General features: G+C 41.4%; 1 protein-coding gene across 9 annotated transcripts in view; it reads right to left on the reverse strand.

Annotated features, from left to right (window-relative positions):
- The window catches only part of GRIP1 (glutamate receptor interacting protein 1), a 687726-nt gene that overhangs the window by 271387 nt on the left and 388787 nt on the right, over positions 1 to 27552 (reverse strand). The window contains exon 1 of one of the 9 annotated variants that reach the window (XM_043562970.1): positions 7369 to 7572. The exons of the other annotated variants lie outside the window; for them this stretch is intronic. Within the exon in view, the coding sequence (XP_043418905.1) occupies positions 7369 to 7423 (55 nt within the window). The 5' untranslated portion in view covers positions 7424 to 7572. Of the gene's footprint in view, positions 1 to 7368; positions 7573 to 27552 lie in introns of those variants that run through there. 9 annotated transcript variants of the gene reach the window in all.

The following is a 27552-nucleotide window of genomic DNA, read 5'->3' on the forward strand; positions in this document are numbered from 1 at the left end:
CCACTTATTAGAATGAAAGTCTGAAAACAAATTAGGGAGATATGCTAATTATGGAAATCCACATAACAGAATACTATTGACAATACATTTTCCTACAACTGTGTGCTCACATGGACAAATGGGTAGAATTTTAAGAAGAAAATGTAGGGCAAAAGTATGTATTGCACCTACAATAAAACTTCAAGTCTTATTAAAAAGCACACAGAATAAGTTGTAATCAAGTTGTCCCCTCTCCAAGGTTTCCAATGTAACACTGGCAACGTACTGTTAGTGACGTGACATTAGATTCGAACTTTTCTTGAAACAAATTCAGTTTTGTTTTGAAAATCAAACAGAACTTCGTGGCACAAATTTCAATTATTGTGCTTTTTAATAACTGAGTTTGAATTATTAATAAGAAGCTTTTTGCCACTTTCTAATTGTTCCAAAGCTTCGTCTGAACTTAGGTGGTCACCACTGACTGAGAAATATGAGACCATTTTTGTTTTTACTGCTTTTGTAATGGCAAGGTCAAAGTGTCTCTTCCCCTTTGAAAGGTGAAGCAACAACCTTCAAGAAGCTAATTGTAATAAACATCTGGTTCATTGCTTTTGTTTCGAATATATGTGGTATTGGAACTTTAATAAAGTAATTACAAAAGAAACTGTGCAGAAAATTTTCTTCTGTAGATTCATAATGCATAGATTATTAATATTTAGTTCAATGCACAACTCTCATGCATATGTACAAAATAGTGCCAAGAGACTTAATATAAGAAAGAAAAAGAGAGAGAAGGATCTAAACATTGATTGCTCCCTATATTCCTACAAGTCTTCAGAATGCCATATATTGCCTTCTCTCGAATGGTGGGAAATTACTAAAAATATGTTTTCTGCCAGAATAGGTGGGCTTTACTAAGAGAAAAAACTTGAATAAATCAACCGCAATAGTAAATTAAAATGAAACTATTTTGCTATCGCTAACATGAGCATAAACATATGGTTTTTAATTTATAGATGGGGAAACTGAGATTCAAGGAGGAGGTTCAGTTCTTCTTCTTTTTGTCCCCCCTGTCACACAGGTAAAAAAAAAGAAAAGCTGGCACAGGATCACATATCTTCTCACTTTCAAGTCAATTCTATTTCCCCCAATACTGCGTGGAATGCTAAGGAATTAGAGATACACTGCCTTGGTTGATTCTAATATTCTAGGTGGGCAGGTATACAGTCCCCATCCCCTTCTCCTACTCTAGAAAACGTGGCAAAAATGAAACACTGGGGCTCATTTTCCCCAAATGCCCACGTTAACACATTAGAATGACCATCCTAAATTGGCCTTCCTTTTCCCAGTAACAAACCAGCTTTTCCCTCCTGATCAGCCACAGTTACATCAGAAGGGTACGGACTCCTTCTTGTTCACCGGAGGTTATGTGAGGGACAGCCAAATAGGCCCTCAGTAGGACAGGTGCCTCCTGCAAGGAGATAAAGCATTTCTAGTATGCAAGTCCTATGCAGGAGATGGGGGGTGGGGAGGGGAGAAATAAACCTGTAGCTATGAGAAGTCTAGCCAGTTTACAAAAGAAAACCTTCAGACCCACTAGGAGTAACATGGTCCAAGTCACTCGGTGTAAACCCTCCAGGGCACTGGACTAGGAGCACAGCAGGAACTCCATCGCTGTCCCCACCATCAGTGGTACCTGGGGGAGAACAGCAAAACATGCCCAAGATCTGGTTGCAGAATTCTCGACTCTCCGTATTTATGACAGAAATATGTCCATGCCCTGACAACAGCTCAAACTCCAATCCAATCCAATCAATCTTATTTTCTGCGACAACTTTTAAGTGCATGGTATTTTTAAAAGGTTATAGGCTGGAATGATAAGCTGGTTTTGGTAGGATGAAATTAAGCGGTAGAGGCAAAGGAGAAAGGATATGTTTCAGGTGAGGTTTGAAAAGGGATGGAAAGTTAATGAGGTGGAGAGATACAGTCAAACTGTTCCAGATGGCAGGGTCTGACAGAGGAGGCCAGGGAGGGTTAGCAAAAGGAATGAGGATGGGGAGATGGGAGAATGAGGTCCAGCAGAGAGAGGGCATTCTCAACCTAGATGATAATCAATTCTGAATCACATCACAGAGTGGATAAGGAGCCATTAGAAGGGAACGCTGGAGGACCCGGGAGACCAGACGCAGACAGATGGGGAAGTGAGGAGGGGCCTAAACAGAAAATTTCAGGCTATCAGAAGAGGAACAATCATGTGCAGAACAATGACACGAGCTCAATGACTGATACAGAGTTCCTTGGATTGAAAGAATGTAGCAGAAAGGGAAGGGCTAAGAAGTATTTTTCCTCCTCCGCTAAGACAAAAAAGATTAAGTGTACTGTTGCAGTGGGTTGAGATTGCACCTAGGAAATGAATTTCTGAGTGGAAAAAAATTAAACATTGGATGATGGTCAATCAAAGAACCTCAGAGTTTAGAGGGACTCGGAGGTCACTGGAATAATCCTTTGGAAGATTATCAGACGCGTTGTGAGATTGTTCTTGTTGGGGAGAATTAAGAATGAGATTGCTGGCTGTCCAAGATAGTTGAGTTGCAGTTCTCTCAGGAGACAGGTCCTAGATTAATGTCTGACCTTCCGTTTCAAGCACGATGAGTCTGTGATTGGGGGAAGTGTAAGGAGCAAAGACTGAAGGGAAGAGAATGTGGATGTGATCGGAACACAGTCTGTTAGTCCTGCTCAGTGCCAGTGGATACAGTGATGCCCAGGCATGCTCAAGAGGAAGAAGAGAAAGGGTAGCAAGGTTTGGAGGAGGGAGATCAGGAAGGAGAAAGGGGCAGACAGAAAGAAAAGAAGCCCAGCAGGGAGCGGTTGGATGCCAGCCACGCACGAACGCCTCACTCAGACACCTCATTGAGATGCAGGTCAACAGGGCTGCCTGTATAGTAAGCTAACGGGACAGGGGCCGAGATAGTTAATTCTAATTCAGGCCATATGTGTGCTTGGGAAGAGAGAGGAAGGGAAGGCAAGTAGAAAGTAAAATGACACTTAGGCCAGCTATGATTTGGGAATCGACAGTAAAACGAAAGCAGAGATGTTTGAACCCAAGTTTTGAGCCAGCAGAGAGAAGACAGGAAGATTAAAATGAGTGGCGACAAAAAATAAAAGGTGACCGGAGCCAGGCTCCCGTGGAACGTCAGTTAATACTTATTGGCTGATGTTGGCTTTGGTAGACAGAGTAAAGCCTGGGAGAGGAAAATGCCATTGCCAATGGGGTATGACAGTTCAGACCTGTGGACCCCAAGCGGTGGCATCTGAGAAAGAAGTCGAGTCACACCCGGTTATCACCATGGACAACGACGCTACGCGCAAGAGGCCAACCAGTCTCAAGGAAAAAGAAATGGCAAAATCCTGACAAGAGAGAACGAACAAAGCCTGTCGAAGCTGTGAAAATACATTCCCTTCTCAGAGAGTCTGTTCACTTCTCTTGAGGTACCATAGCCCCCAGCAGAGAAGGCAGGACTCGCAGAGGTAGTGGTGGTCAAGCGGGCCCCCATGAGTCTTGCTTTACTCGCTCAAGAAAACTCCTTCGTCAGATGTGGCAAGAAAGCTGAGACAATGTTATTTTTGACTTTGGCTCCAAGGCCAGGTAATCACAGGCAGTCTCATTATGAAGGACGGGGACAGGGGCAGGGGCAGAAGACAGCCTCTCTTCTCTAGATTTCAATACCAGGGGTAAAAGAATGTTTCTGATGGTGTTTGGTCTATTGTTGGCCCAAAGTTCCCCTCATACTGGTAGGGACAGGCCTTTCCTACTGGTAGGGAGAGGCCTTTCCTATTGGTAGGGACAGGCCTTTCGGGTGAAGGTTATTTTCTTCTGGCTCTACCTTGGTAGAGGACCAGTAAGGCAAACAAATTGTAACAGTCCCTTGAAGCCTTAATAAGAAAAACACTCGATTCCCAAATGTGAGAAGTGTTAGGTTCACCTAAAACACATTCTGCTGCAATACTGTGGGCCACGCTTCTGTGTGGGATGATCCTTTAGAATTATTCTCAGGGGGCGCCTGGGTGGCTCAGTCGGTTAAGCGGCCGACTTGGGCTCAGGTCACGATCTCGCGGTCCATGAGTTCGAGCCCCGCGTCAGGCTCTGGGCTGATGGCTCAGAGCCTAGAGCCTACTTCGGATTCTGTGTCTCCCTCTCTCTGACCCTCCCCCGTTCATGCTCTGTCTCTCCCTGTCTCAAAAATAAATAGAACGTTAAAAAATAAAAAAAAAAGTAAAATAAAATTATTCTCAGATAGGGGCGCCTGGGTGGCTCAGTCGGTTAAGCAGCCCACTTCAGCTCGGGTCATGATCCCACTGTTCATGAGTTCGAGCCCCGCCTCCGGCTCTGTGCTGACGGCTCAGAGCCTGGAGCCTGCTTCGGATTCTGGGTCTTCCCCGCTCTCTCTCTGCCCCTCCCCCACTCGCGCTCTGTCTCTCCCTCTCAAAAATTAAATAAACATTAAAAAAAAATTAAAATTATTCTCAGATAAAGAACCACTTATTTACTGTTAAAAACACATTGATTAAAAAATGCCTGATACGCCTATAAAAAGCCCAGCCCAGGATTCTAGTGCAAAAAATGGTAGTGCCTGGAACACACATTAGGTACTCAACAGTTAACTGTTAAATGGACAAGAGAGAGACGGATGAAGAACCTAACGACCCAAACAAACTACTAAGAGTGTGGGTATGTGTAGAAAATGTTTTCCTTTACTTGTACTCTTTTCTCCTTAAGAGATTTAAAAAGACAGTGCAATTGCCCTATGATTTCCGGAAGACATCAAGCACATATAATAGCAAGGCAGTTTCGGAGAACATGAAGCACATCTCCCCTCCCCTCGGCCCAAGGTCTGGATAAGGTTCTAGCCACCGGGGGTCTAGTTAAGAACTTGAAGCATTTGCTAAGAACTCCCGGAGAATTCAACAGTCCTACCAATTCCAACTATGCAAATCCTGTTCATTTTACCAAACAATTACTCTGAGCCTACCACATGCAGGGCACTGTGCTAAATATCTGGGGAAGGTATAGTAGTTGCGTCCTCAGTGAGTACAAAAAAATACGTGTGTTTGAGGGGTGCGAGTGAGGGTGTGGAAACTGTGTGGTGAGGAGGATGAGACAAGAAAGAAAGGAACTTCATCCTGGTGCAAATCCACCCATCATCCCCTCCCTCGCGCCCCCCCCCCCCCAAAAAAGAAACCAAAAACAAAGAAGGAGCATTAAGATTGTAATTACCTGTTTTGCCCTCTAGGATTTTGGTGGTTTCCTGTCTCCCGCTTAACTTGTATTTCTTGGTTTCATTATTACGGTCTAAGAACAACAGCACTCCAGAGAGGGGTGGGGTTCAAAGAACTCAATGAACAACAGTAGTATTGGTGAGCCTTGAACCTGGTTGACAGAGCCGCGAGTGCACGGCAAGGTAAGGCGCTGCACTCCTCAGACACAATGTTTCACATCCCGGCCAATGATTCACATGCAGTCAGACACAAGAGGAGTCAAATTATGGCAAACTTTCTACATATAGATTTTATTTGAGTCATCAATTGGCAGCTAAGCTAAGTACCAAACAGAAAACAGCAGATGTAAAGATTTGGGGGGGGGGGGAAAGTGAAATGGCAACTGCAGAGAAGGTATCAATACTTAACTCACTTATCAAGGTTTTTCACAACTCTCTTAGTGAACATTTAAATCTCCTTCCACTGCAGGGGACCAATGCTTCCAGAAGACTCCAAAAACTGGCAATGGTTAAAAACAAAATGTTTGTAACAACATTGCTTGGGTTCACTCTGGTTCCAGTAGGTAGGATTTAAAAAAGAAGTTCTGATACACATGACTAAAAATGATTGCTTCATGATTATAACATAAGAGGAGCATCAACTTCTCAACATGGAGACAAGAAGATGCTAAAATCGGTTAAGAAAAGAACTTTTTAGGTTGAGTCCTGTCTTTAAAAGTCTTAGCCAAAACCAAAACATAAAGGATAGTCTTTTAATAGTGATTCACAAACAGAAATTCTATGTTTATACCAATTGCAGAGGATAATGTCAAAACAGAATTTACTATCTTGTGCTAACAGCCTCATTTAAAATGGATAGTCTTTCCTATATTTTCCCCAAAGTACCTTTTAAAAAGACTTGTTCTGCTATCCAAACAACTTGCAAATGCATTCGGTAAGTTGGGCTACAGTATTTATTCTCTTTCCTATTATTGACTCAACATCTATTTCTCACTATTTGCTTTGTGCTCATTCTTCTGCCAAATAAAATATTAATTGCATTTTTAGCTGCACTGCTGGTGATCAAAGAACTCTGATATGTCAAGCTAAACTGATAGAAATAGCATCCATTAACATATTTATAGGTTCAGAGCTTCTAGTGCATAATTACACCCATTAATTACTTGACAGTAGTCTATATTACAGGCTAAAAAAGAAAGACATTTGCAGGTACACAAATGGTAAAGTGTTCTTTTTTTAATAATAAATTATCACTAAAGAATGTTCTATCTCAAGGAAAGAAAGCAAAAGGGCTCACATATCTACCTGTACGTAGCCAGGACAGAATTTTAAAGCAACGATTCACTAACTTTGGGACAGAATGTACACAAAGTAAAATCAGATGGCATAGAGTGATTTCAAAGAAAAGCATAATGTGAATATTACAGAGAGATGTGATTGATATCTTAGAGTTCTAAGAAAGACAATCTCAAGCCAGTAATTCTTGACGATAAGATACAGAGTAACGGTTTTTACTTGCAAATAAACTTCTTCAAATATCACCCAGGACCCGAGCATTTCAAATTACCTACATTTCTGAACATGCAATTCTAACACGTAGGGAAAAAACCAGAAAACTGTCCTTGGAGAAAGCTCATGAGATGTTAGAAATTAATAGAATAAACAACGGTTCTGTAGATTCACCAGCTGTGCGCGTCCTGAAGCTGCCAGCTGCATTTAGTACATGTATCATGCAAAGGACGGTAACACACACTTGATTCCTCTTGACCAGTTAATCACTATGCAAAATGACGGTTTCTCATATTAACTTCAGCACCGGACCCAAACACATTTTCTTTTCAGCAACGAACGAAGAAGTCGTTACGAAAAGAACAGGCAATCGCACAAGCCACATTTTCTCCCCCTAATTTCAGCACGAACACGACCGGGATGTAAGGATGAAAAGCAAAGCAGACTCCACCTGTACGTATATGTCTGTACATATCTCACTGAGTTCTTTGTTGCCTGACAATAAATTGTAAAGGCAGTCCTATTTGAAAGTAAAAACCGTTCCACTGTGTTTACAGGCTACTGCACCAGACTGGCTGAGCGAATAACAAGGAAATCACGGTACCTTTCGCAAGTCGCCTCAGAATCTGACAACGGCATTTAAAAGAGACAGCTATCATTCTTGCTCACTGCCTTCTGTGGCAAAGTGTACTCAGGGCTCTGCTCTGGTGGCTGCAGCAGCAGCATATGAATTCCTTGTGCACATACCAGGAGAAAGGTAGTCCCAGTGGGGAGTGACAAAGCTTAATTCCTCTTGGCTGATGCAGAGGTCCGCTCCGTGTCATCTGGCAAAGCTGTGTCATTCACTACTACTAGCCCTGCCCGCCCGCCCCAGCCTCCTCCCCCTGCACAATCACAATAGCTTAGAAAGTAAGGCTGTTTCGATAGCAACAAAGCACCAAATTGTGGAAAGCAGGGACAAGGCTGGGAGAGGAGCCATTCCATAAATCTAATACTAAGCACTGAGCGATGCATTCAGTTTTAGGCAAAGGGCTATGTATTCCAGCCAATTCAGCTACCCCCGCTCCCTTCCGTCTCAGCATGAAGTCAGGGTGCTTTATGTGTCTCATTTCACTAGAAATGTTACTGAGATGCTCGCACTCTCACTTTACAAAGAAATGCATGTATCATATACCATGTTTTCTTAACAAGAATGGAAGGCAAAGGAGGGAGGCAGTTTATCTTCAGGATTCAGTAGAAAACAGGAGGGAAAGGGCCCTATAACAGAGTCGGAAAGACCTATTTGGCACTTTGCAAATCTGTGAGGGCAAGGCAGTCTAGCTTTGGAGAAGAAATGCAGCAAGGGCTAAGGGAAAGGGCTCAGGCAAGGGGGCCATCAGGCAGATGGAGTCCCAGCCCCCTTAATTACCCTTTCCAAAAAAAAAGAAAACTTGGCTGGAGAGCAACACAGTGAAGACTGTTTCTAAAGATACCAGGAATAAATGCAAACACGGCCAAGTATTTCTATTTTTAATGTACTTTATCATCCTATTTCCCAAACAACTCTCCACCAAGCCATTCTTCTCATTATGCAAATAAAACAGTCTTGCGACACTGCAGATATTCATGAGTATCTGCTCCAGTGGAGTGAAGAGGAAATTAACAAACCCCTCACAATCCATTCACAAAATGACAGGAAGGAGGGGCACATTTCTTCATCTGTTTGCACCAGCCTACTCACCATTGAGTCAATACAAACTAACATTTGGTATGGAATTTTAATCAAAACCCAAGAATCTCCCACAGGAGTTAACACAAACATTCAGAGCACCCCCCCACCCCCCCCAAAAAAAAATCACAGTTGGTCAGGAACTTAAAAAAATTAGCAGTTAGTCAAAATGAAAAGATATATCATATCACTGTCCAAACTATTTGATTAATATTTCTAGGACTATATGAATTATTCAAATGGTCTTATTCTCTACTCTAAGGCTGTAAAAAAACCCTTCCAAGCTGGTTTCTAAAATAACATCCAATATTCCAAATTTAGCGATAAAACTTTCTCCTCTTCATTCATAAATTCCAGATTAAGCCAAACAATTTCAATCTGCCAATATTGAAAAGCATATGCTATTTGGGGTCCAATAGAAAAATAATCTCTGTGTGAAAAATAACTGAATATCGTAAGCATCTATTTTAAAGGTTTTTGAAAAGAACAGAATTCCCTGACCAAAGATGGTCTAGCTAAAGCAGTCAGCTACTACTAATCAATAGGAAAGTACATTAAATGGATTGTATTGCAGAATCAAATTTTTATAACCATTCCAATTAGCATAAATCTGTTTTTGCATTTCAACCCATCTCATTTTCATCTTTATTAGGTCATCCCTAGTAATATGTTAGCCTTCTTGATTTTTTTTTTTTTTTTGCTTTGATAGAAATGTACCTTAGTGCTAGAGAATTGGGTTATTAGCAAAAGTGAGATAAATATTTATAGTTAGGTCTTTCAAAGATCCTTCCCCAAAACTAACAACTTTCTTTAAATCTAGGTACTCGGAATATGCAGCTGTCAAATAGCATTAGTAAAATCTTGCCTGGGGAGTATCACCACTCCAGCCCATTTTATTAATGTCTATTCAAATAAAACTCAGAATCATACAGGAATCTCTTGCCCCCTCCTACTATGCTTACTCAGATCTAATATGCTTCTTCCTTAAGGCTAAAGTGATCAAATATTTCCTCTTGTACTAGAAGGCTCAATTACTTTTTAAAAGCTCTGTCTTCAGGGGCGCCTGGGTGGCGCAGTTGGTTAAGCGTCCGACTTCAGCCAGGTCTCGATCACGCGGTCCGTGAGTTCGAGCCCCGCGTCAGGCTCTGGGCTGATGGCTCAGAGCCCAGAGCCTGTTTCCGATTCTGTGTCTCCCTCTCTCTCTGCCCCTCCCCCGTTCATGCTCTGTCTCTCTCTGTCCCAAAAATAAATAAACGTTAAAAAAAATTTTTTTTAAAAGCTCTGTCTTCTGGTCCTAAGAAAGATCCTCAGAACTACTAAAATATCTAGTTTTGTGGCAGGAGAAAAAAACCCTATCCTGGAGCCCTTTGAAAGGTTCCTGGAGGCTCAAATTAGGGGATTTTTTTTTTTTTCTCTTTGGAAATTATGGCTGCCAATCCATATATATCCTATTAAACAGCTCAGGCTCAGCTCCAGGAATCTTACAGAAATAGAGGCATCCCGGACTGACCCCTTTCTAGGAAACGAAGGAACCTGCCATATGTGTCTACCTTCTTCCATTTTTGGCCTCTCTGGTCCTCAGAGATTTCCCTGGGAGCCATTCCCAGCTCTGCCTTCTTATCCTAAGCCCTTCACCTCATTCCAGCCTAGCCTCACATCCTGGACTCTAATGCTCGCAGAACAGCTTCCAGCAGGCAAGTTTTTCTATCCCAAAACTTACTGGCCTGTCGGACAAAGGTCTCAAGTGGGCAAGACCACGGTCTCCTAACATAAGCTACCACTGGGCAGAGTAACCTGCCTTTCTCAGCCGCCAGTTTAATGGAAGTATGTGTCTTTGGAATCCTATAATCAACTGCGACAATTACGATGGCCCAGCTGTCTCGCCAGCTCAAACTTAACAGCATGCTCTTTGAGGGTCACCATGTGGGAACTGTAGAGATACAAGCAGGCAAAATGGTATAATACACATATCTGATTAAGCTGCAAAGTGATCTGGAAAACAGCTGATGAAGTGTACTCCTCTTTTCTTAAAAATACCCTCAATATATGAAAACATGTGCTTGCTGGATTTAAGGTTGATTATTCCCTTAAAATGATCATTTTTATTTTAGGGTTTCTTTCAAATATTAGTTTTCTTAAGAGAGAGAGAGAGAGAGAGAGAGAGAGTGTGTGTGTGTGTGTGTGTGTGTGTGTGTGTGTTTACAAAGCACTTTCACACACAATGCATCACTGGAATGACTCCCGTATGGGTTTTTGTTCCTGATAAGGAACCTGGTTCTCAGAGCATTTTTCATCGAAGTCACTCAGCTACTAAGTTGCAAAGAACTAGAAAGAATCCAAGGCTTCTCACCCTGGCTGAATAGTCTTTCTACTCTTTACTTTGTTACTATGCCTCTTTTCCACGGACAGAAAACGTAATCCTGATTACAGGGGGAAAATCCCATTAACAAAGACCATTTCTATGCAGTTACGTTTTATGATAGGAGGCAAATCTAGAGTCTACCGTTTCAACCACCTCTTCTTCCCTGCCCTCACCCATGCCCCGCTGAGGTGCAGCCAGTGTGTCTACAACCACAGTGACCAAAAGGACGCAGAAACTGGAGGCAGTTAAGACAGGTTCCTCCAGGGACCAGATCATTATGCACCAAGTGGTATCTTTGTCATACTTGTGTTTAAATATTTTATTTTTTAAAATTTTTATTTATTTTTGAGAGAGGGAGAGACAGAGTGAGTGGGGGAGGGGCAGAGAGAGAGGGAGACGGAATCGGAAGTAGGCTCCAGGCTGCGAGCTATCAGCACAGAGCCTGACACGGGGCTCGACCTCACGAACGCTGAGATCATGACCTGAGCTCAAGTCAGATGCCTAACCGAATGAACCACCCAGGTGCCACCCCCCTTTTTTAAAAAAAAATTTAATGTAAATATTTTAGTATCTCTGTCAGTGACAGTATGGTACAAATTACCTTATCCTGCTACTTTTTCTCATCTCCTTGATTCTTACCTTTCTTCTGTGTAAAATCTCCACCCCCAAAATAAACAGTGCTGTTTACAGATTCTTCTGATTCTTAAATTTTTTTATGTTTACTTTTTTTATTTTTGAGAGAGAGAGAGAGAGAGAGAGAGAGAGAGAGAGAGAGAGAGAGAGAGATACAGACCGTGAGTGGGGAAGGGGAAGAGAGAGAGAGGAGACACAAGATCCAAGGCAGGCTCCAGGCTCTGAGCTGACAGCTGATCATTTTTATTTTAGGGTTTCTTTCAAATATTAGTTTTCTTAAGAGAGAGAGAGAGAGAGAGAGTGTGTGTGTGTGTGTGTGTGTGTGTGTGTTTACAAAGCAGGGGGGCTCAAACTCATGAACTGCGAGATCATGACCTGAGCCAGAGTCGGCACTTAACCGACTGAGCCACCCAGGTGCCCCTAGTTCTTCTGATTCTTAATAAATCATAAGTCACAAGTTTCCTGCCATATACTTCTACCTGGGAAATTCATTAAAAAAAACAAAAACAAAAACAATGGGGTCAACTCCACAAATACCCCACTACTTTATATTACTAGAATCAACTTGATTAAAGTACACACATACTGTGTACTTTCCTCTTCATTTCAACTGATTTTGTAAATCCGTCACAAATACATTTCATAGATCCTACTTGTTTGATTATTTAGCTATTACCTTTTTCTTTGGATGCAATTGATTGAAATTGTTTAACATGGTCAGGCCATTAGGTAGACAGCACACGATATCTTGAATCAGCTAGTATTGAATCAGTATACTGATTTTTTCCCCTCACACTTGGCAACTGTTAGGCATCTCCCAAATCTTTAGAGCATTTTAGAACACAGTGTTCTCGGAGGTCTCAAAATGTGACCAGGACGTCTTTTTCAGCTACTTACCGGCAATCTTGTTGACTCATCCATAGCTTATTATAACCAGTCGTTTTTAGTTTCCCTCTCAAAGATGTTGAGAGTAACTATGATCCCCACACATATTCTAATTCTCGTGACCACTGTCTGCCACTCAGTTCACAGAGTGTGTCAGTGTGAGACCAAACATTTAGACTGGACTCCAGACAGAACCTGTCATCGCCAAGCTGCAGCTGAGGACTATTGAGAAATAGGAAAAGCAAGACTTAATTTGCTGATAGAGGTTCTAAGGGTGTGAAGATTTGGTGTAATTGCCCAAGACAGGATTTATAAGGCATTTTTTAACAAATATTTTATGAGAAAACATTTGTGTAGAAGTAACGATGCCCTTTAGGAAGTGTCATTAGGACATACTCTGGCAAATCTGGGGTGATTAAAAAGCACTTAGTGGCTCTGAGCCCCTGGTGTGCCATGCTATAAAAGGGAGGGTATAATGCACACTTTATGTGTTATTTGCTTATCTCGTTAGGGCTCTGAATTCAGCTCTTCACGGGGCCAGGGGAAGAAGGTTGCCTGCAGTTAACATGAGAAGGCCAGGAAAGCCCCCATAAAGGTAAGAACTTTAGAGATTTTTCAGTTAAAAGTATCTGGTTGGAGATGTTAAAGAATGGAATATGTAGAAAACGAGAAATGCAGCACAAGAGGAAACCGGCCAGAAATCAACCCCACAAAAGACCAGGTTAAATCAAATATTTACTGGGGCACCATGAAGACAGAAGATGGTGCAGTGGCCAAAAGCCCAGGCTTTAGAATCAAACTGGCTTTGAGTTGTGCTTTACCACTAAATGGCCGGGTGACATAGAGCGAGTGAGTGAACCTCTCGTTTTTCATTTCTAAAATGGTGAAAATCATTTCCCAGCTTGTTTTAATAATTCATTGAGCTACTTACGTAAAGTGCCTAGAACAGAGAATAGTAAAAAAAAATTCATTAGTTTTTATGTATTAGGTGGGGAATTCAATGATACAATTTAGCATTTGGTTACAGAGCTCAGGCTCTTGAGGTAGGGCTGGGGTTAATAACAACTAAAATGATCCCTTTTCTGTGAAGTCTTCCATGATTGCAGTGGCATGAAGTAATCGCCCCTCAACTCCTGTTTCCTGCCCTCATCTCTCCTCCTTCTCCCACTCCTGAATGATGGCATTTCCCCAAATTCAGTCAGAGCGCCTTACCCCATCTGCAGCATTGTATCTACTCCAGACTCCAGCGGTCACCTCTCTACTTTGACTCCCAAAGCTTGGCCTTCAACTCAATCTTGCTCTCATTCCAAACCTCATTCCCGGATCCTTGATTCCCAGATCTGTGGCGCCCTTCATAGACATCTCAGATTATCCTGGAATCCAATCTCACCCCTCATTTTGTCCCCAACAGGATGGCTTCTCCTCTTCCATGAACCCGCTACTCACCACCCTCTTCCTTTATAGTCATTCCTTTCAAATCCACCAGTAAAACCCCTCTCACCATTCTCCCCTTCTGAGTGCCAGCAGCTGGCTGAAACCTGCATAGTCATTATACACAGAAGTCTTCTCTTGCAAACATATATTGACTGTTCTGTTCTAGGCACTGGGGCATTGGGCCCCATACTAGGTATGCCAGTGAACTCATCCTAGAATCAGTGGCCAACAAGTTTTAAAATTTTTATTAATATCTGAGTAGGTCTTGGGGCAGCATTACTTTTCAAATTTTGCAGTATTAGTCAAACTTTTTTTTTAGGGCAAAATTAGAGGGTACTTTATGTAAATAATCTCATGTATTACGACAACAGATTGCCCAGGTTATGCCAAATACCTTGACCAACAATTTGCAGATCACCTGGAGGTAGTATGTTATTTCAAGAATGAAGAAAAGTGGACTATATCAAATAAGAAAGCTTCTGCACAACAAAGGAAACCATCAGGAAAATGAGAAGGCAACCTCCTGAATGGGAAAAAATATTTGCAAATCATATATCTGATAAGGGGCTAATACTCAGAATATATAAAGAACTCTTACAACTCAATAGCAAAAAAAATCTGACTGATTTGAAGGGGCACATGTACCCCAATAGTTACAATAGTATTATCAAGAATAGCCAAACTATGGAGAGAGTCCAAATGTCCGTCAATTGATGTGGTATACACACACACACACACACACACACACACACACACACACACACAATGGAATATTACTCAGCCATCAAAAAGAATGAAATCTTGCCATTTGCAATGACATGGATGGAGCTAGAATGTATTCCAAGCGAAGTAAGTCAATCAGAAAAAGACAAATGCCATATGATTTCATTCACATGTGGAATTTAAGAAACAAAACATGAATATATGGGAAGTGGGGGGAAGAGAAGAAAAGCAAACCAAGAGACCCTTAATGATAGAGAACAAACTATGGGTTGATGGAGGGAGGTGGGTGGGGGATGGGCTAGATGGGGGATGGGTATTAAAGAGGGCACTTGTTATGATGAGCACTGGGTGTTGTATGTAAGTGATGAATCACTTAATTCTACTCCTGAAACCAATATTGCACAGTATTTTAACTAGAATTCAAATTAAACTTAAACTAAAAAACCTGACTAAAAATAGGTACAGGACCCAAATAGACATTTTTCTAAAGAAGACATACATATAATAAACAAATACATGACAACATCACCAATCATCAGGAAAATGACAATCAAGTCTACAGTGAGATATTACCTCACACCTGTTAGAATGGCTATTATTGAAAAAAGACAAGAAATTACAAGCGTTGACGAGGACGTGAATAAAAAGGGAACCCTTGCACACTGTTGGTAGAAACATAAATTGGTGCAGTGACTATGGAAAACAGTATGGAGATTCCTCAAAAAATTAAAAATAAAACTACCATATGATACAGCAATTCTACTTCTGGGTATTTATCTGAAAAAAAAAAAACCCACTAATTTGAAAATAAATTTGCACCTCCAGGTTCATGCAGCATTATTTACAATAGCCAAGAGAAGGAAACAACCTAAGTGTCCATCAATGGATATATGAACAAAGAAATATATATATATATATGCCTATATGTATATATGCATATATATGTATGTGTGTGTGTAGGATTATATACATATATGCATATAATGGAACATTATTCAGCCATAAAAAAGACTGAAATCTTGCCATTTGTGACAACGTGGAATGGACCTTGAAGGCATTATACTAAGTGAAATAAGTCAGACAGAGAAAGACATACATGTATGATCTTACTTACATGCGGAATCTAAAAAACAAAACAAAACGAATCTCATAAGTATAGAAAACAGATGAGGCAAGTGATGGTGACTGAGTGAAATGGGTGAACAGGTCAACAGGTACGAACCTCCAGTTATAAGATAAATAAATCCTGGGGATATAATGTACAGCATAGTGACTACTACAGCATACATTTGAAAGTTGCTAAGAGTATAAATCTTTTCTTTCTCTCTCTCTCTTTTTTTAATTTCTTTTTGTTGTTGTTAGGAGAATAGCTCTTAATACTCATCACACACACGAAAATTCTGTTAACTATGTATGGTGACTGACGTTAACAAGAGTTATTGGTATCAATATGGTGGTCATTTTGCAATATATGCAAATATTGAATTCATTATATTGTACACATAAAATGAATACAATGTTACATGTCAATGATACCTCAATTAAAAAAAAAAAACCAAGGAAGTCCAACAGGAGAGGTTCTCTCATTATTAAAAAGACTAACTGTAGGGGCATGGACTAATGCTGACTTAAAGGACTGTTCATTTTCCACACTCCCAGGATGTGTGCAGGGGTTTTCTGTGCTACTAAGAAGGCGAGACACAGAACTAATTCAAAAGCCCAACCATAAGGAGTGATGGTGTGTGCACAGAAGCGATATTAGATCAAGGGAAGACATGGGATTTCCCAACGAGGTTTGCATGAAGTGCTTATTCCAATATCGCCCTCCATACCCAGCCTATTACAACCTGTGGATTTATTATTTTCCCAGATCACTAAATACCATCTAACACACTATTTTCATTATCCGTTTACTGTTTGCCCTTCTGCAGCCTGGAGCTTCCCCCCCCCCACCCCTTTTTTCTTTTTTCCAAATGAGAACAGGATTTCTTGTCTGTGTTCATTGCCTAGGACTGCACCCAGCACATGGACACTATTTCATAAAAATTTTTGTTGAATAATTTTAGAGGGTTTCCTTTCTAGTGGACTTCTTTTATAAGCAAGACTGTTTCTAAAGCTCTTGTGTGAAAGACGAAGTTGACAACTTTGGGGGAGGGGGTGGGAATCTCTGCCTCTTTAAGAGCAAATTCTTCCGAATAATATGTTTCTTGAAGGCTACCTGTTTGAGGAGGGGAAAAAAAAAGAAACATGCCATGTACCCTCCTTTCCAGGGCACACCTCAGATTTATTCCTGGCGCTTCTGACAAGATGATTCATAAGGACCCTGTTGTTCTCGAAATAGGAAGAAGCAACCCTAGTTTTTCACCGAAGTCAGAGGCAGGAGGAGCAACAAAGAAAAATCCAAAGTAAAAGATGCTAAAATTGAAAAGGATTCTCTCTGGCTTGGCAGCAGAAAGGTAGCAAGGACAGCTCATCTTGAGAGTCGAGTCTGGTCTAACGCTCCTAATTGTGGGCTGTCAAGGATATAATGTATCCCTAAGATAACAGATGTGTCTGTGTTTAAAAGTTTCCATATCCAGGAGCACACAGCTAAATAACTTGGTAATTCCGTCTTCAACAGGGCTTTGTACTATATAACAATTAACCTCCAAACTAACCTTGTTGCTGTTTTAGCTGCTATTTTGACAGTTTTCATTTTGTTGATATAGAAGTTACCCTTTCCATGGTTAGAACCCATGCATTAAAAACAAACGACACCTCACAGCCACCTCAGTTCTAGGATACTTTGCTCATTCAAATAAAGTTGAAGGGTATGTATCCTGTAGATATATGGCAATCTAAAGAATTTGAATGCAATGAGGGAAAAGTAAGTCTTGATTTTCTTATATTTGATACAATGAAATGGATAACTCCTTCACTCCTTCAAGCCACCTGTAAGACACATGCAATTGGAGGGCCAATGCCACCACCCACTCTAATATTTTGATCAAATAACACTGAAATGATGATGGAAAGTATGAAAATGGACAAGTACACATGAGAAACAGGATGGTAGGACTGAAAGGCGTCCTAAGGAGACAGTCTCAGGTTAAAGTTTGGATGTGGTACAGACTGGCCGTGTGCTCTTGGGGGAAAGGTCCTGAGCACCTCCTTTATGCTGGCCCCCACCATGGGCCCTGCAAGTACAAAGGTGAAAAAGACCATGTACTTTGTGCTGAAAAAGTACATAGTGGGGGAAACGTCAACTCAGAACAATATATATTACACACCAGGATTCTAAACAACAAACTATAGAACCACTTTACATAAAATGACATAGAGCCTTATAAACTGCTTATGTCCGGGCAGCATCGAGACTCACCCTTCCCTTTAAAGAAGAACAACACTTCAATTTTCTTCTGAGGACTCCCTCTCAGTCCATATGGTGTGGGCGGGGTGGGCACTCCCTCTAACTGCCCCTCCAGGCCATTAGGTCTGACTAAGTAAGCACATGGTCCACTTAATCACGTGGATTGGTCCAGAAATAGGCAGTCAGACAAGGCTGCCTGATGAGATGCAATCCTAGGACATTTGCTAGAAAGACCGTAAGGGAGATATGTTTCTTTCCGCAAGAACTGCCATCTTATCACCACTGTGGGAGACGTGACCCTTGATCCATGCCAAGACAGAGAAAAACAGTCAAGAGATGGAAAGTGATGGATTCCTGAAGATGTTGCTGGAATATCGAGATCTATCCATTCCCGAAGGCCTAACAGCCTGGACTTTTTGGTTATATTTGCCAATATTATCCCCGATTTGTTGACCCAGCTTGAATTGGGTTTCTGATACTTGGGATCAGAAGTGCCCTGACTACTACTCTTTCTCGGCTACACATTCTTGACCTGCAAAATAAGGCTGTCTCTCTAAAATCCCCTACAGTTCTGCCCTTCTATTATAATACTGTCTTATCTTATTCAGCTATCTTATAAGGTTGCTGCGGTGATCAGATGAGATAACGAAGAGGAAGGCGCTTTGTTGATTTTAAAGTGCTCTACAAAGGATAGGAGGGTTTATGAAAATGATAATATTCAAATTTAAATATATGTGTGTGTGTATATATATATACACACTCACTTGCATGTATATATACATACATATATATTTGTGTGTGTGTATGTATATACACACATATATATGTATATATACATGCAAGTAAGTATGTATGTATGTGTGTTGAAAAAAAAGTTAGGAGGTTCCAGAGTGCACACTGTTTATAATAATATAGTTATGTAAGAAGCACAGATTCAGAAAACAAGGACAAGAAAGGTCTTGCTCTTTCTGTGCTTCCCTCCTAGGAAATCCACATTTTATCAAATCTCAAAGGTTTCTACTAACCATTACCTAAGCTGTGCTCCTAAGTTCCTTACTCCACCCAAGAAGGGCCCTTTTCTCTCAGTTAAAAAAAATATTGCTCATTATTTTTCACTCCCCCCCCCCCATAAAAATAATACTAAGGTCTCCTTGCGGATGTTTTGCAAATGCTTTCAATCACCAATCACTGATTCTGAGGGGAAAAAAATGTCAAGGTGTTTCTTTTATTTTCCTCTAAAAGAAAAAGAGGACCAACCTTGTAATAATGCCTAAAGTGGGGGTAAGCCTTTATAAAGATGGGAGGAGTGCAGAAATGAGGAATAAATGAAAACAAGTTGGTGTGGAGGGATACTCTACATTGGGTCTCTTTTTCTCATGAGACTCCTCCTCCTCCTCCTCCCCCTCCCCCTCCTCCTCCTTCTTCTTCTTTTTTTTTTTTTTTTCAAATTTAACCCCTTTACTGGGGAGTGATTGGCATGCAAAAAGCTATAGATAGTCAATCTATACAGCTTGACGTTAAAACTTCAATAGACATTCCATATTGCTTTCCCCAAACATTGTTCTAATTAGACTTCCACCAACAATATAGGAACGTGTCCATTTCTAATGACCATCACCAATTCTGCAAAAGATCATTCTCTTATTAATCTAATGAAAAATTTGTATTTACTTGGCCTTTAGGGAAGCTGAGGATCTATTCCTAAGTTTGTGTTCCTTTTTCCACTTTCAAGGTTGTATGTATGTATGTATGTATGTATGTATGTATGTATGCATAATTTACATCCAAGTTAGTTAGCATATAGTGCTATAATGATTTCAGGAACAGATTCCAGTGACTCATCCCTATGTATAACACCCAGTGTTCATCCCTACAAGTGTCCTCCTTTAATGTCATGAGGCATCTTCTTAAGATCCAGGTTTGTAAGCCCCTGCCACCCAGCAAGAGCAAAGCAGGTTCTGTGTTCTTGCTATGCAATGGGGTGGACAGCTATTAGAGGGCAGCAAAGTATCAGAAGCGGGAGCACAGGGCTCAGGTAGGTCCAGGGACAGACCAGGTGACTGCAAGACTAAGTCCAGCTTCCCATCATAGGACAGGGAGGGTTAACTTGCAGAGGGCCCCTCAGAATTCCTATATGACTTATGACCAATCTGTGTCCATGGCAATGCAAGGACTCACCTGAGTATCCACGACAGGAGCACAGGTAGAGAGGCACTAGGAAATCAGCAGTGTAGGGGAAAGCCAAGAGTCAAAGTCAAGGAGAGGTGGGGAGGAGGCCGGAGGGATCTGAGTTTTGATTAGAATTGAGGGAACCCATGAGGTCCGTGGGTTGTGATGACTGTTTTCAGGTTTTCCATCATCAATTGTCATTGCCAGCAGCAGCAACGGCATGGCTAGCACTTGCGTGGAGCTCTCCAGGTGCCGGGCATGGTCTAAGCCTTGACATTTATTTCCTCAGCAAATCCTCACACAAAGTCTATGCAGGTGAAATTATTACCCCCATTTTGCAGTTGAGGGAGTTCCTCCTCCTATTTGCCCACTGCACTTTGGAGCAACGATTGTAAATTTGCACGGTCAACTCTCCAGGGGACTGAAAGCTTCTGGAGGACACAGGCAGTCTTTTCATTTTGAGGGTCTCAGGGACTACGGCTGGGAGAACAGTAGGTTCTTAAGCTTTTTTGTTGTTGTTGAATGAAAGAAAGAATGAATGAAGGGGGCCACTACAAGAAGAAAGGACCAGGTGAACAAGAATGCCTTATTTCAAAGGGTCTAGTCAGTACACAGTGGGATGTAAAAGACTGGGGACTAACCACCCAAGAGCTGCAGTTCTCAGACTGGTGCACCCAGAGAGTAGCCTAGCCCTAATGGAGGCATCTCAGCTCCAGGTAGTGGGGTCCTGCAACAGCTTTCACTTGCAGGAGGTCCTTACTACCTCTGGATTTTTTCTTCCTTAGGCCTTTTCTTGCAGAAGAGAAGCTGAATGAATAGACATTTTAGGAAGCATTATATTAACCAAGGGCTGGGAGTAGGCACTCCCAGTGCCTGGTATAAGCAGGCACCTGCTTCTCCAGTCTCACCAATCCTATTTGTAAGGATCCAGCCATACAGAATGACAAGAAACACCCAGAAAACACCAGTCTACTCCAAGATCCAGGAGTAGGCACTCCCAGTGTCTGGCATAAGTATTCTGGAATAGGGTGGGGTTTCAGGTGTAAGGTCACCTATGGGGTCTGGATGCTTCAGGACCATGTGGGGGGACCTTGGCTAAGAGAGCTCTAGTAAGTAGTGTCAGGCTTAGGGCCTCTGTTTCCATTTCTGAATCTTCTCTGGGCTCCCAGAGCCTCCCTTGTATCTCCTGCTTCTCCCCAAGCATACATCTTGGCCGTATGATCCAAGTCTCTTGGGAGTTTTCTTGGAAAGTTTTAGAAACTCCCTGGCTTCAGAATATACAGCAGAAGTACCTCAAGGCAGGGGCCTACACGGCTAGGTCTTTAAGCATCTGACTTTGGTTCAGTTCATGATCTCGCAGTTCGTGAGTTTGAGCCCTGCATTGGGCTCTGTGCTGACAAGCTCAGAGCCTGGAGCCTTCTTTGGATTCTGTGTCTCCCTCTCTCTCTGCCCCTCCCCTGCTCATGCTCACGCTCTCTCTCTCTCTCAAAAATAAATTAAAAACATTAAAAATACTTATATTAAAGAAAAAAATAAGTTATACATGGCCTTGCATTTGTAGCCTGAATTATATTTACATTGGATAACACTGCCTTAAAAATCGGTAGATAATAGGTGTTTAAAAGGCTTTGGGCAGCACTATCAACAATAGCCAAAGTATGGAAAGAGCTCAAATGTCCATTGATGGGTGAATGGATAAAGAAGACGTGGTATATATATATATATATATATATATATATATATATATATATACACACACACACACACACACACACACACACACACACACACACAATGGAGTATTACTTGGCAATCAAGAAGAATGAAATCTTGCCATTTGCACCTACGTGGACGGAAGTGGAGGGTATTATGCTAAGCGAAATTAGTCAGAGAAAGACAAATATCATATGACTTCACTCATATGAGGACTTTAAGAGACAAAACAGATGAACATATGGGAAGGGAAACAAAAATAATATAAAAAGAGGGAGGGGGACAAAACATAAGAGACTCTTAAATATGGGGAACAAACAGAGGGTTACTGGAGGGGTTATGGGAGGGGGATGGGCTAAATGGGTAAGGGGCATTAAGGAATCTACTCCTGAAATCATTGTTGCACTATATGCTAACTAATTTGGATGTATATTAAAAAAAATAAAATTAAAAAAAAAAAGGCTTCAGGCAGCAAGGATTTGGGAGCATACACCACAGAATCTCCCCGTTGTGCTTCATATGTGAAGCTACCTTCCCAGTGTCTCTCGGGATATTTTTAAGAGCTCTCTCTGGCCAAAATGGTCTGTCAGCATGGAGCCCACTTGGGATCCTCTGTCCCCCTCTCTCTGCTCCTTCCCTGCTCAAGCTCTCTGTCTTTCTCAAAAATAAATAAACGTTAAAATAAGATTGATTACCCCTGAAACCCTTCCATCTCTGTAGTGATGCCTTCAAGGATCTTTGTGAAGTGGTCCCTACCTGCTTCTCACCAATCCTATTTGTAAGGATCCAGCCATACAGAATGACAAGAAACATCCAGAATACACCGTCTACTCCAAAATCCATGCTTTCACCTGCCATACCACCCTTGCCTGGGATTCTGTGAAATGTGCTTACTACTTACCTATTAATCTCTTCTACTGGGCTGGGAGCTCCCTAAGGAAGAGATGGGTCTTTGTCCTTGAATCTATAACACTGAACATGTAACTGGAACACTGAAGGCACTTGATGAATGAATGGACGAATAAATAGTAAAATTCAAAAGTCCTTAGTCTGAGATGTGACTTCATCAATTTCTAGCTACACAGCCTCAGAGAAGTCACTTAACCTTTCCAAACCTAAGATTCTTCACCTATAAAATGTGAAATGTAATACTGCCCTGCCAACTTCACAGGCTTGTAAAAACTGTTACATAGATTATCATATATAAAATTTACAAAACATTTACAATTTATATGTACTAATGTCTAAAACAGTTATATATATATATATGTATGTGAGATATATATATATATATGTGTGTATATATATAAAACTCCATATATCTATCTAGGTAAATCTCTCAAGCCATTCCCTTCCTCCCCAATGCTTCCCCAAAAGGCTCAGATTTTGTCAATAAAGTTAGTCAATACCAGTTATAAGAAGCATTAACAATCTGAAACATTTATCTGTTACAGATCATTTTCTTCAGGTCAAGAGATTTCTCAAGATAATTCTCAGCTGTAAACTGTGAATTACAAGTCAGTGAGAAGTTTTCAGATACAGAATCTGGTTTACATGAAAATATTAATTAAGGCAAGAGATAGGGGTAGCTTTACATGCATGCCAAACTAAGGTAGTATACAGCCATATAAAGGAATTCATTCAATGGCACATATTGCCTTGTGACGAGCATGTTTCGGATACTGTGAGAGATATGAGAAGGGACACATGGGTACCTGCCTTGAGGGGCTTAAGCTCTAGTTGACAAAGTACCCAAATAAATGAATCATGAAATAGGCCTCAGCAGTATAGGTGCTGTAGTCATTCAGAGTGAAGAAAATGTGATTGGAGGTTCAGGTCTTTTAGGCAGCCTTCATGGAAGAAGTAAGCCTTGGAAGAAAGAGCAAAACTTGGATTTGTGGTAAGAAAAAAAACACATCATCACATTCTGGGTCAAAAATGCAAAGTAGTGGTCAAACTATACACCTTTAACTTATGTGATTTCAGCCACTTTGGGTCTTTCTCTCTTCTCTCACTATTTACACACACACACACACACACACACACACACACACACACACACAATATGCCATATTTCATGTATCAAATTCTCTGTCTTTTCATATTCCACAAGTGTTCTCAGTCATTAGGTGAGCAGTCTACCTCATTGAATATGATTCTATATTTGCATATGACTCAGCCCCTACATTTTGGCCAGCTGTTTTATCTGCTTAACCTAAGATATACAAGGATTAGTCAAGGATAATTTTGACTTTATGAGATTTTGATTCACTTAACTTTAGAATTACCCTCCACACGCTCTAGCGCTACTAAATTCACAGACTTTCTGAATCAGTTCTGATGATGTCATTTCTCACAGTAAGAATGTTCTTTAAGCAATGTTTCTTCAGTCATTGATATCCATGGTCTTCACTGAGGACAAGAGTACAAACCATTAGAAACATTACATTTGTGCAAATCCTGTGATGTATGTTTGGGCCAATAAGGAAAACTATCAAATGGACATACCCAAATTTTCTTCCATAGTACCAGAAAAAAAAAGTCAAAACATTTAATTAAAAACAAAAAAGAGCCTGGGTGGCTCAGTCAGTCAAGCATCCGACTTTGGCTCAGGTCATGATCCTGCGGTTTGTGAGTTTAAGCCCCGTGTTGGGCTCTGCTGAGAGCTCGGAGCCTGGAGCCTGCTTCAGATTCTGTGTCTCCCTCTCTCTCTGCCCTTTCCTTGCTCATACTCTGTCCTCTCTCTCTCCCTCTCTCTCTCTCTTTCAAAAATAAACATTAAAAAATTTAAAAAAAAAAGAAAAGTTTACTTTCAAGTTTTAAGGAATATTAAAAAGTGCATATACTTTTTAAAAAGTAGTTCACTCCATCAACTTTTGCTTTTCCCATTGTATAGTTCTTTAAGTGTTTTTTAATGGCTGGCTATATTATCAAGCCTGGGATTCTACAATGCTCCCACAATGCCCTTGGTCACTCATTCTTCCATATTTTTGGTTGTGAGTCTCAGTGGTCAATAAAAAAGTTCTCTTTACAGGCATTTTTTATTCCAAAGCTACCTTTCATTTGGCTTCATATCTAATGTTTTATTTTCAGGACTGACATTAAAACTAGTCCCCAGGAAGAGAGGTCTTCCACAAATCTTCTCTGCACTTGTTTAGGGAGGGAGATTCAGGCGCTTAATTGATCAAAAGGGAGTCCCGAAAGGATGAAATATTTTGCAGAGGCATATGCTAATGGAAGTGCACCGACTGCTACGACCCACTGCTTACAGGAAGCATCATAAACTGGTTAGCTGCTAGAAATGCAAAGCTGTAAAGCAGTAGCCAAATCCACATTTCGTTTTTCAAATAAGGGGCATCTTCGAAGTAGGAAATTACGGGACCATTTGATATAATTCATGGCATAGGACAGCTGTGGAGTAAATTCACACCCTGTCCTTTTCCTCACTCCTTCTCTCGGTTTTTCATTATCAATCTCGCAGCAGGGTTTAGATGTCAGCATTGGCACCAGTAGATGGAATTGGAAACAAGTGCATTCTGCAAATCACTCCATGCTCCCATGTTGTAATTCCGTCCTCGTTCATCAGACACAGATTCCCTGTTGCTGCTACACTTAAAGTCAATTCTCTGCCATTGCAACTGTAATTTTTCACTTATTTCAGGAGTTTATTTTGTGCAAACCTTTAGGAAGCCTCACTCATTTGAGGTGGCTCAGACGGAACGGGAATTTGAGTGGAGAACCAAGAGGTCACTCTCTTTATCACCCCTGCCGTCTTATTCTAATACAAAGCCTTTGATGGCTTTGATGACGTGGCGGCCAAACTTGTTGAGAGACAGGAGACAAGGCCATCTATCACCATTATTTGGAAATCTCATCTAGCAAAGGATTTATGATCTGCTCATTTCACAGGAGATTAAAAAAAAATACCAAAGGCTGAATAAAGCATGTCTGGTGATGCATGAAAATGAGACGGATTTCTCAGAAGACCTGGGGCTGACTACACTCAGTCAGAAATGCCACACCACGATGCCAGTGTGGACAGGGTTTGTCCGAGACCACTACGGGGTATTTGAAGAGTGGTCGGTACCCAGCGCACCACAAAACAGTCAGAACAGCACAGGAGTTGAGAGCGCAGGCTCGCCTGCATTTGCATATAGGATATGGGCTAAGGCAAGTTACCAAACAACTCTGTGCCTCAGTGTCCCTAGCTCTTCATAAGATCGTCATAAGGATTAAATGAGTTAAGACGTGTGCCCAGAAGCTCCCAGAACAGCATCCGACACACGGCGAATGTTACAGAAATGCCTACAAAACCAGTAATAACTTCCCACAGGAGGTTGCTGACATGCTCAAAGGAGTTACTGTGAATATTCAGAATAGTGTGTGGTAGACAGTAGGTGCTGAGTGTCAGCCAGTGCTATTATGAATGTTGTTATTACAATAACAACAATAGTTCTTAGTAATGGTAGTACTAGGATTCCCCAGTAGGGTATGTGTCCCCATCCCAAGAGAGCCAGGTCTTGAGCTTATTAATTACAAGCTACGGTCTTTTTTTTTTTTTTAATAGGTTGATTTATTTATTTTGAGAGAGGGGGAGAGAGAGAGAGAGAGAGAGAATGAATAGGTGGGGAGGAGGAGAGAGAGGGAGAGAAAAAAATCCCAAGCAGGCCCCACGCTGTCAGTGCAGAGGCTGGTGTAGGGGCTCCCTGCGGGGCTCCACATGGGGCTCTACTCGGGGCTCAAACTCATGAACCGCGAGATGACGACCTGAGCTGAGATCAAGAGTCAGATGCTTAACTGACTGAGCCACCCAGGCGCGCCATCACAGGCTGATGTCTTAACTCAGTTTGTCAAATTGACAGCTCAAGAGTCACACGTGGACTATAGGTCCACTCATTTTGCCTGAGCTGTTTAAAAGTGTTAGTTGTACCCTTCAGAAATTTCTGAAGTTCATTTAAAATTACGGACTTGCAAGTTCTTCTAACAAGCCCAGAGGTAGGGACGCCTGGGTGGCTCAGTCAGTTAAATGTCCACGACTCTTGATTTCTGCTCAGGTCGTGATCTCATGGTTTGTGAGTTTGAGCCCTGCACCGGGCTCTGCGCGGACAGTGTGGAGTCTGCTTGGGATTCTCTCTCTCCATCTCTCTCTTCCCTTGCTCATGCTCTCTGTCTCTCAAAATAAATAAATAAACTAAGCAAAAACAAAAACAAAACAACAACTCCATTGGTCATGCCACTTGGGGCCTGGGGCCGAGCAATGTGGCTGCCTCCAGATAGCTGGGGCACACCTTACGCAGCTGACCCTACTCCTCACCACATTATGTCCATTCACTATGTAATCTGCCCAGCCTCTGGAGGTACTTGTGTTTGCTCTCTCCACACCCTGAATCCAGTCTAGGCCTCTTTGGGTGATATGCCCTCAGACAGAACGTGTTTTGAATGGCCCCGACCTCGACTGAAATTCTGATGGATGTTAGGGAAAGTCTCCCTGGTAAAATACACACAAGTTCAGATGCTTACAACACTGCTAATTCCAGGGGGACTATGGAACCCCTAAAGAAGCCCACTCCTGGAGAAATTCCCAGGTTTAAGGGTTTATTCATGGACAAGAAAATTCTAACAATCTCCATGGGGAGAACATGATGAAAATAAGGTAAGTTATACAGAAGCAGAAACTGAAGGACAAGGCATATGGAGATGAAATGCTTTGAAGGGACAAATTTCGTGGTTGATTTGGTTTCAGTTCAATTTTACATCTTTAAAATGCAAGTATCATATGGGTTTGCTGTCTCATCTCGCTTCCTAAACATTT

This window comes from Prionailurus bengalensis, chromosome B4, assembly GCF_016509475.1.
Source record: "Prionailurus bengalensis isolate Pbe53 chromosome B4, Fcat_Pben_1.1_paternal_pri, whole genome shotgun sequence".
NCBI lineage: Eukaryota > Metazoa > Chordata > Mammalia > Carnivora > Felidae > Prionailurus > Prionailurus bengalensis.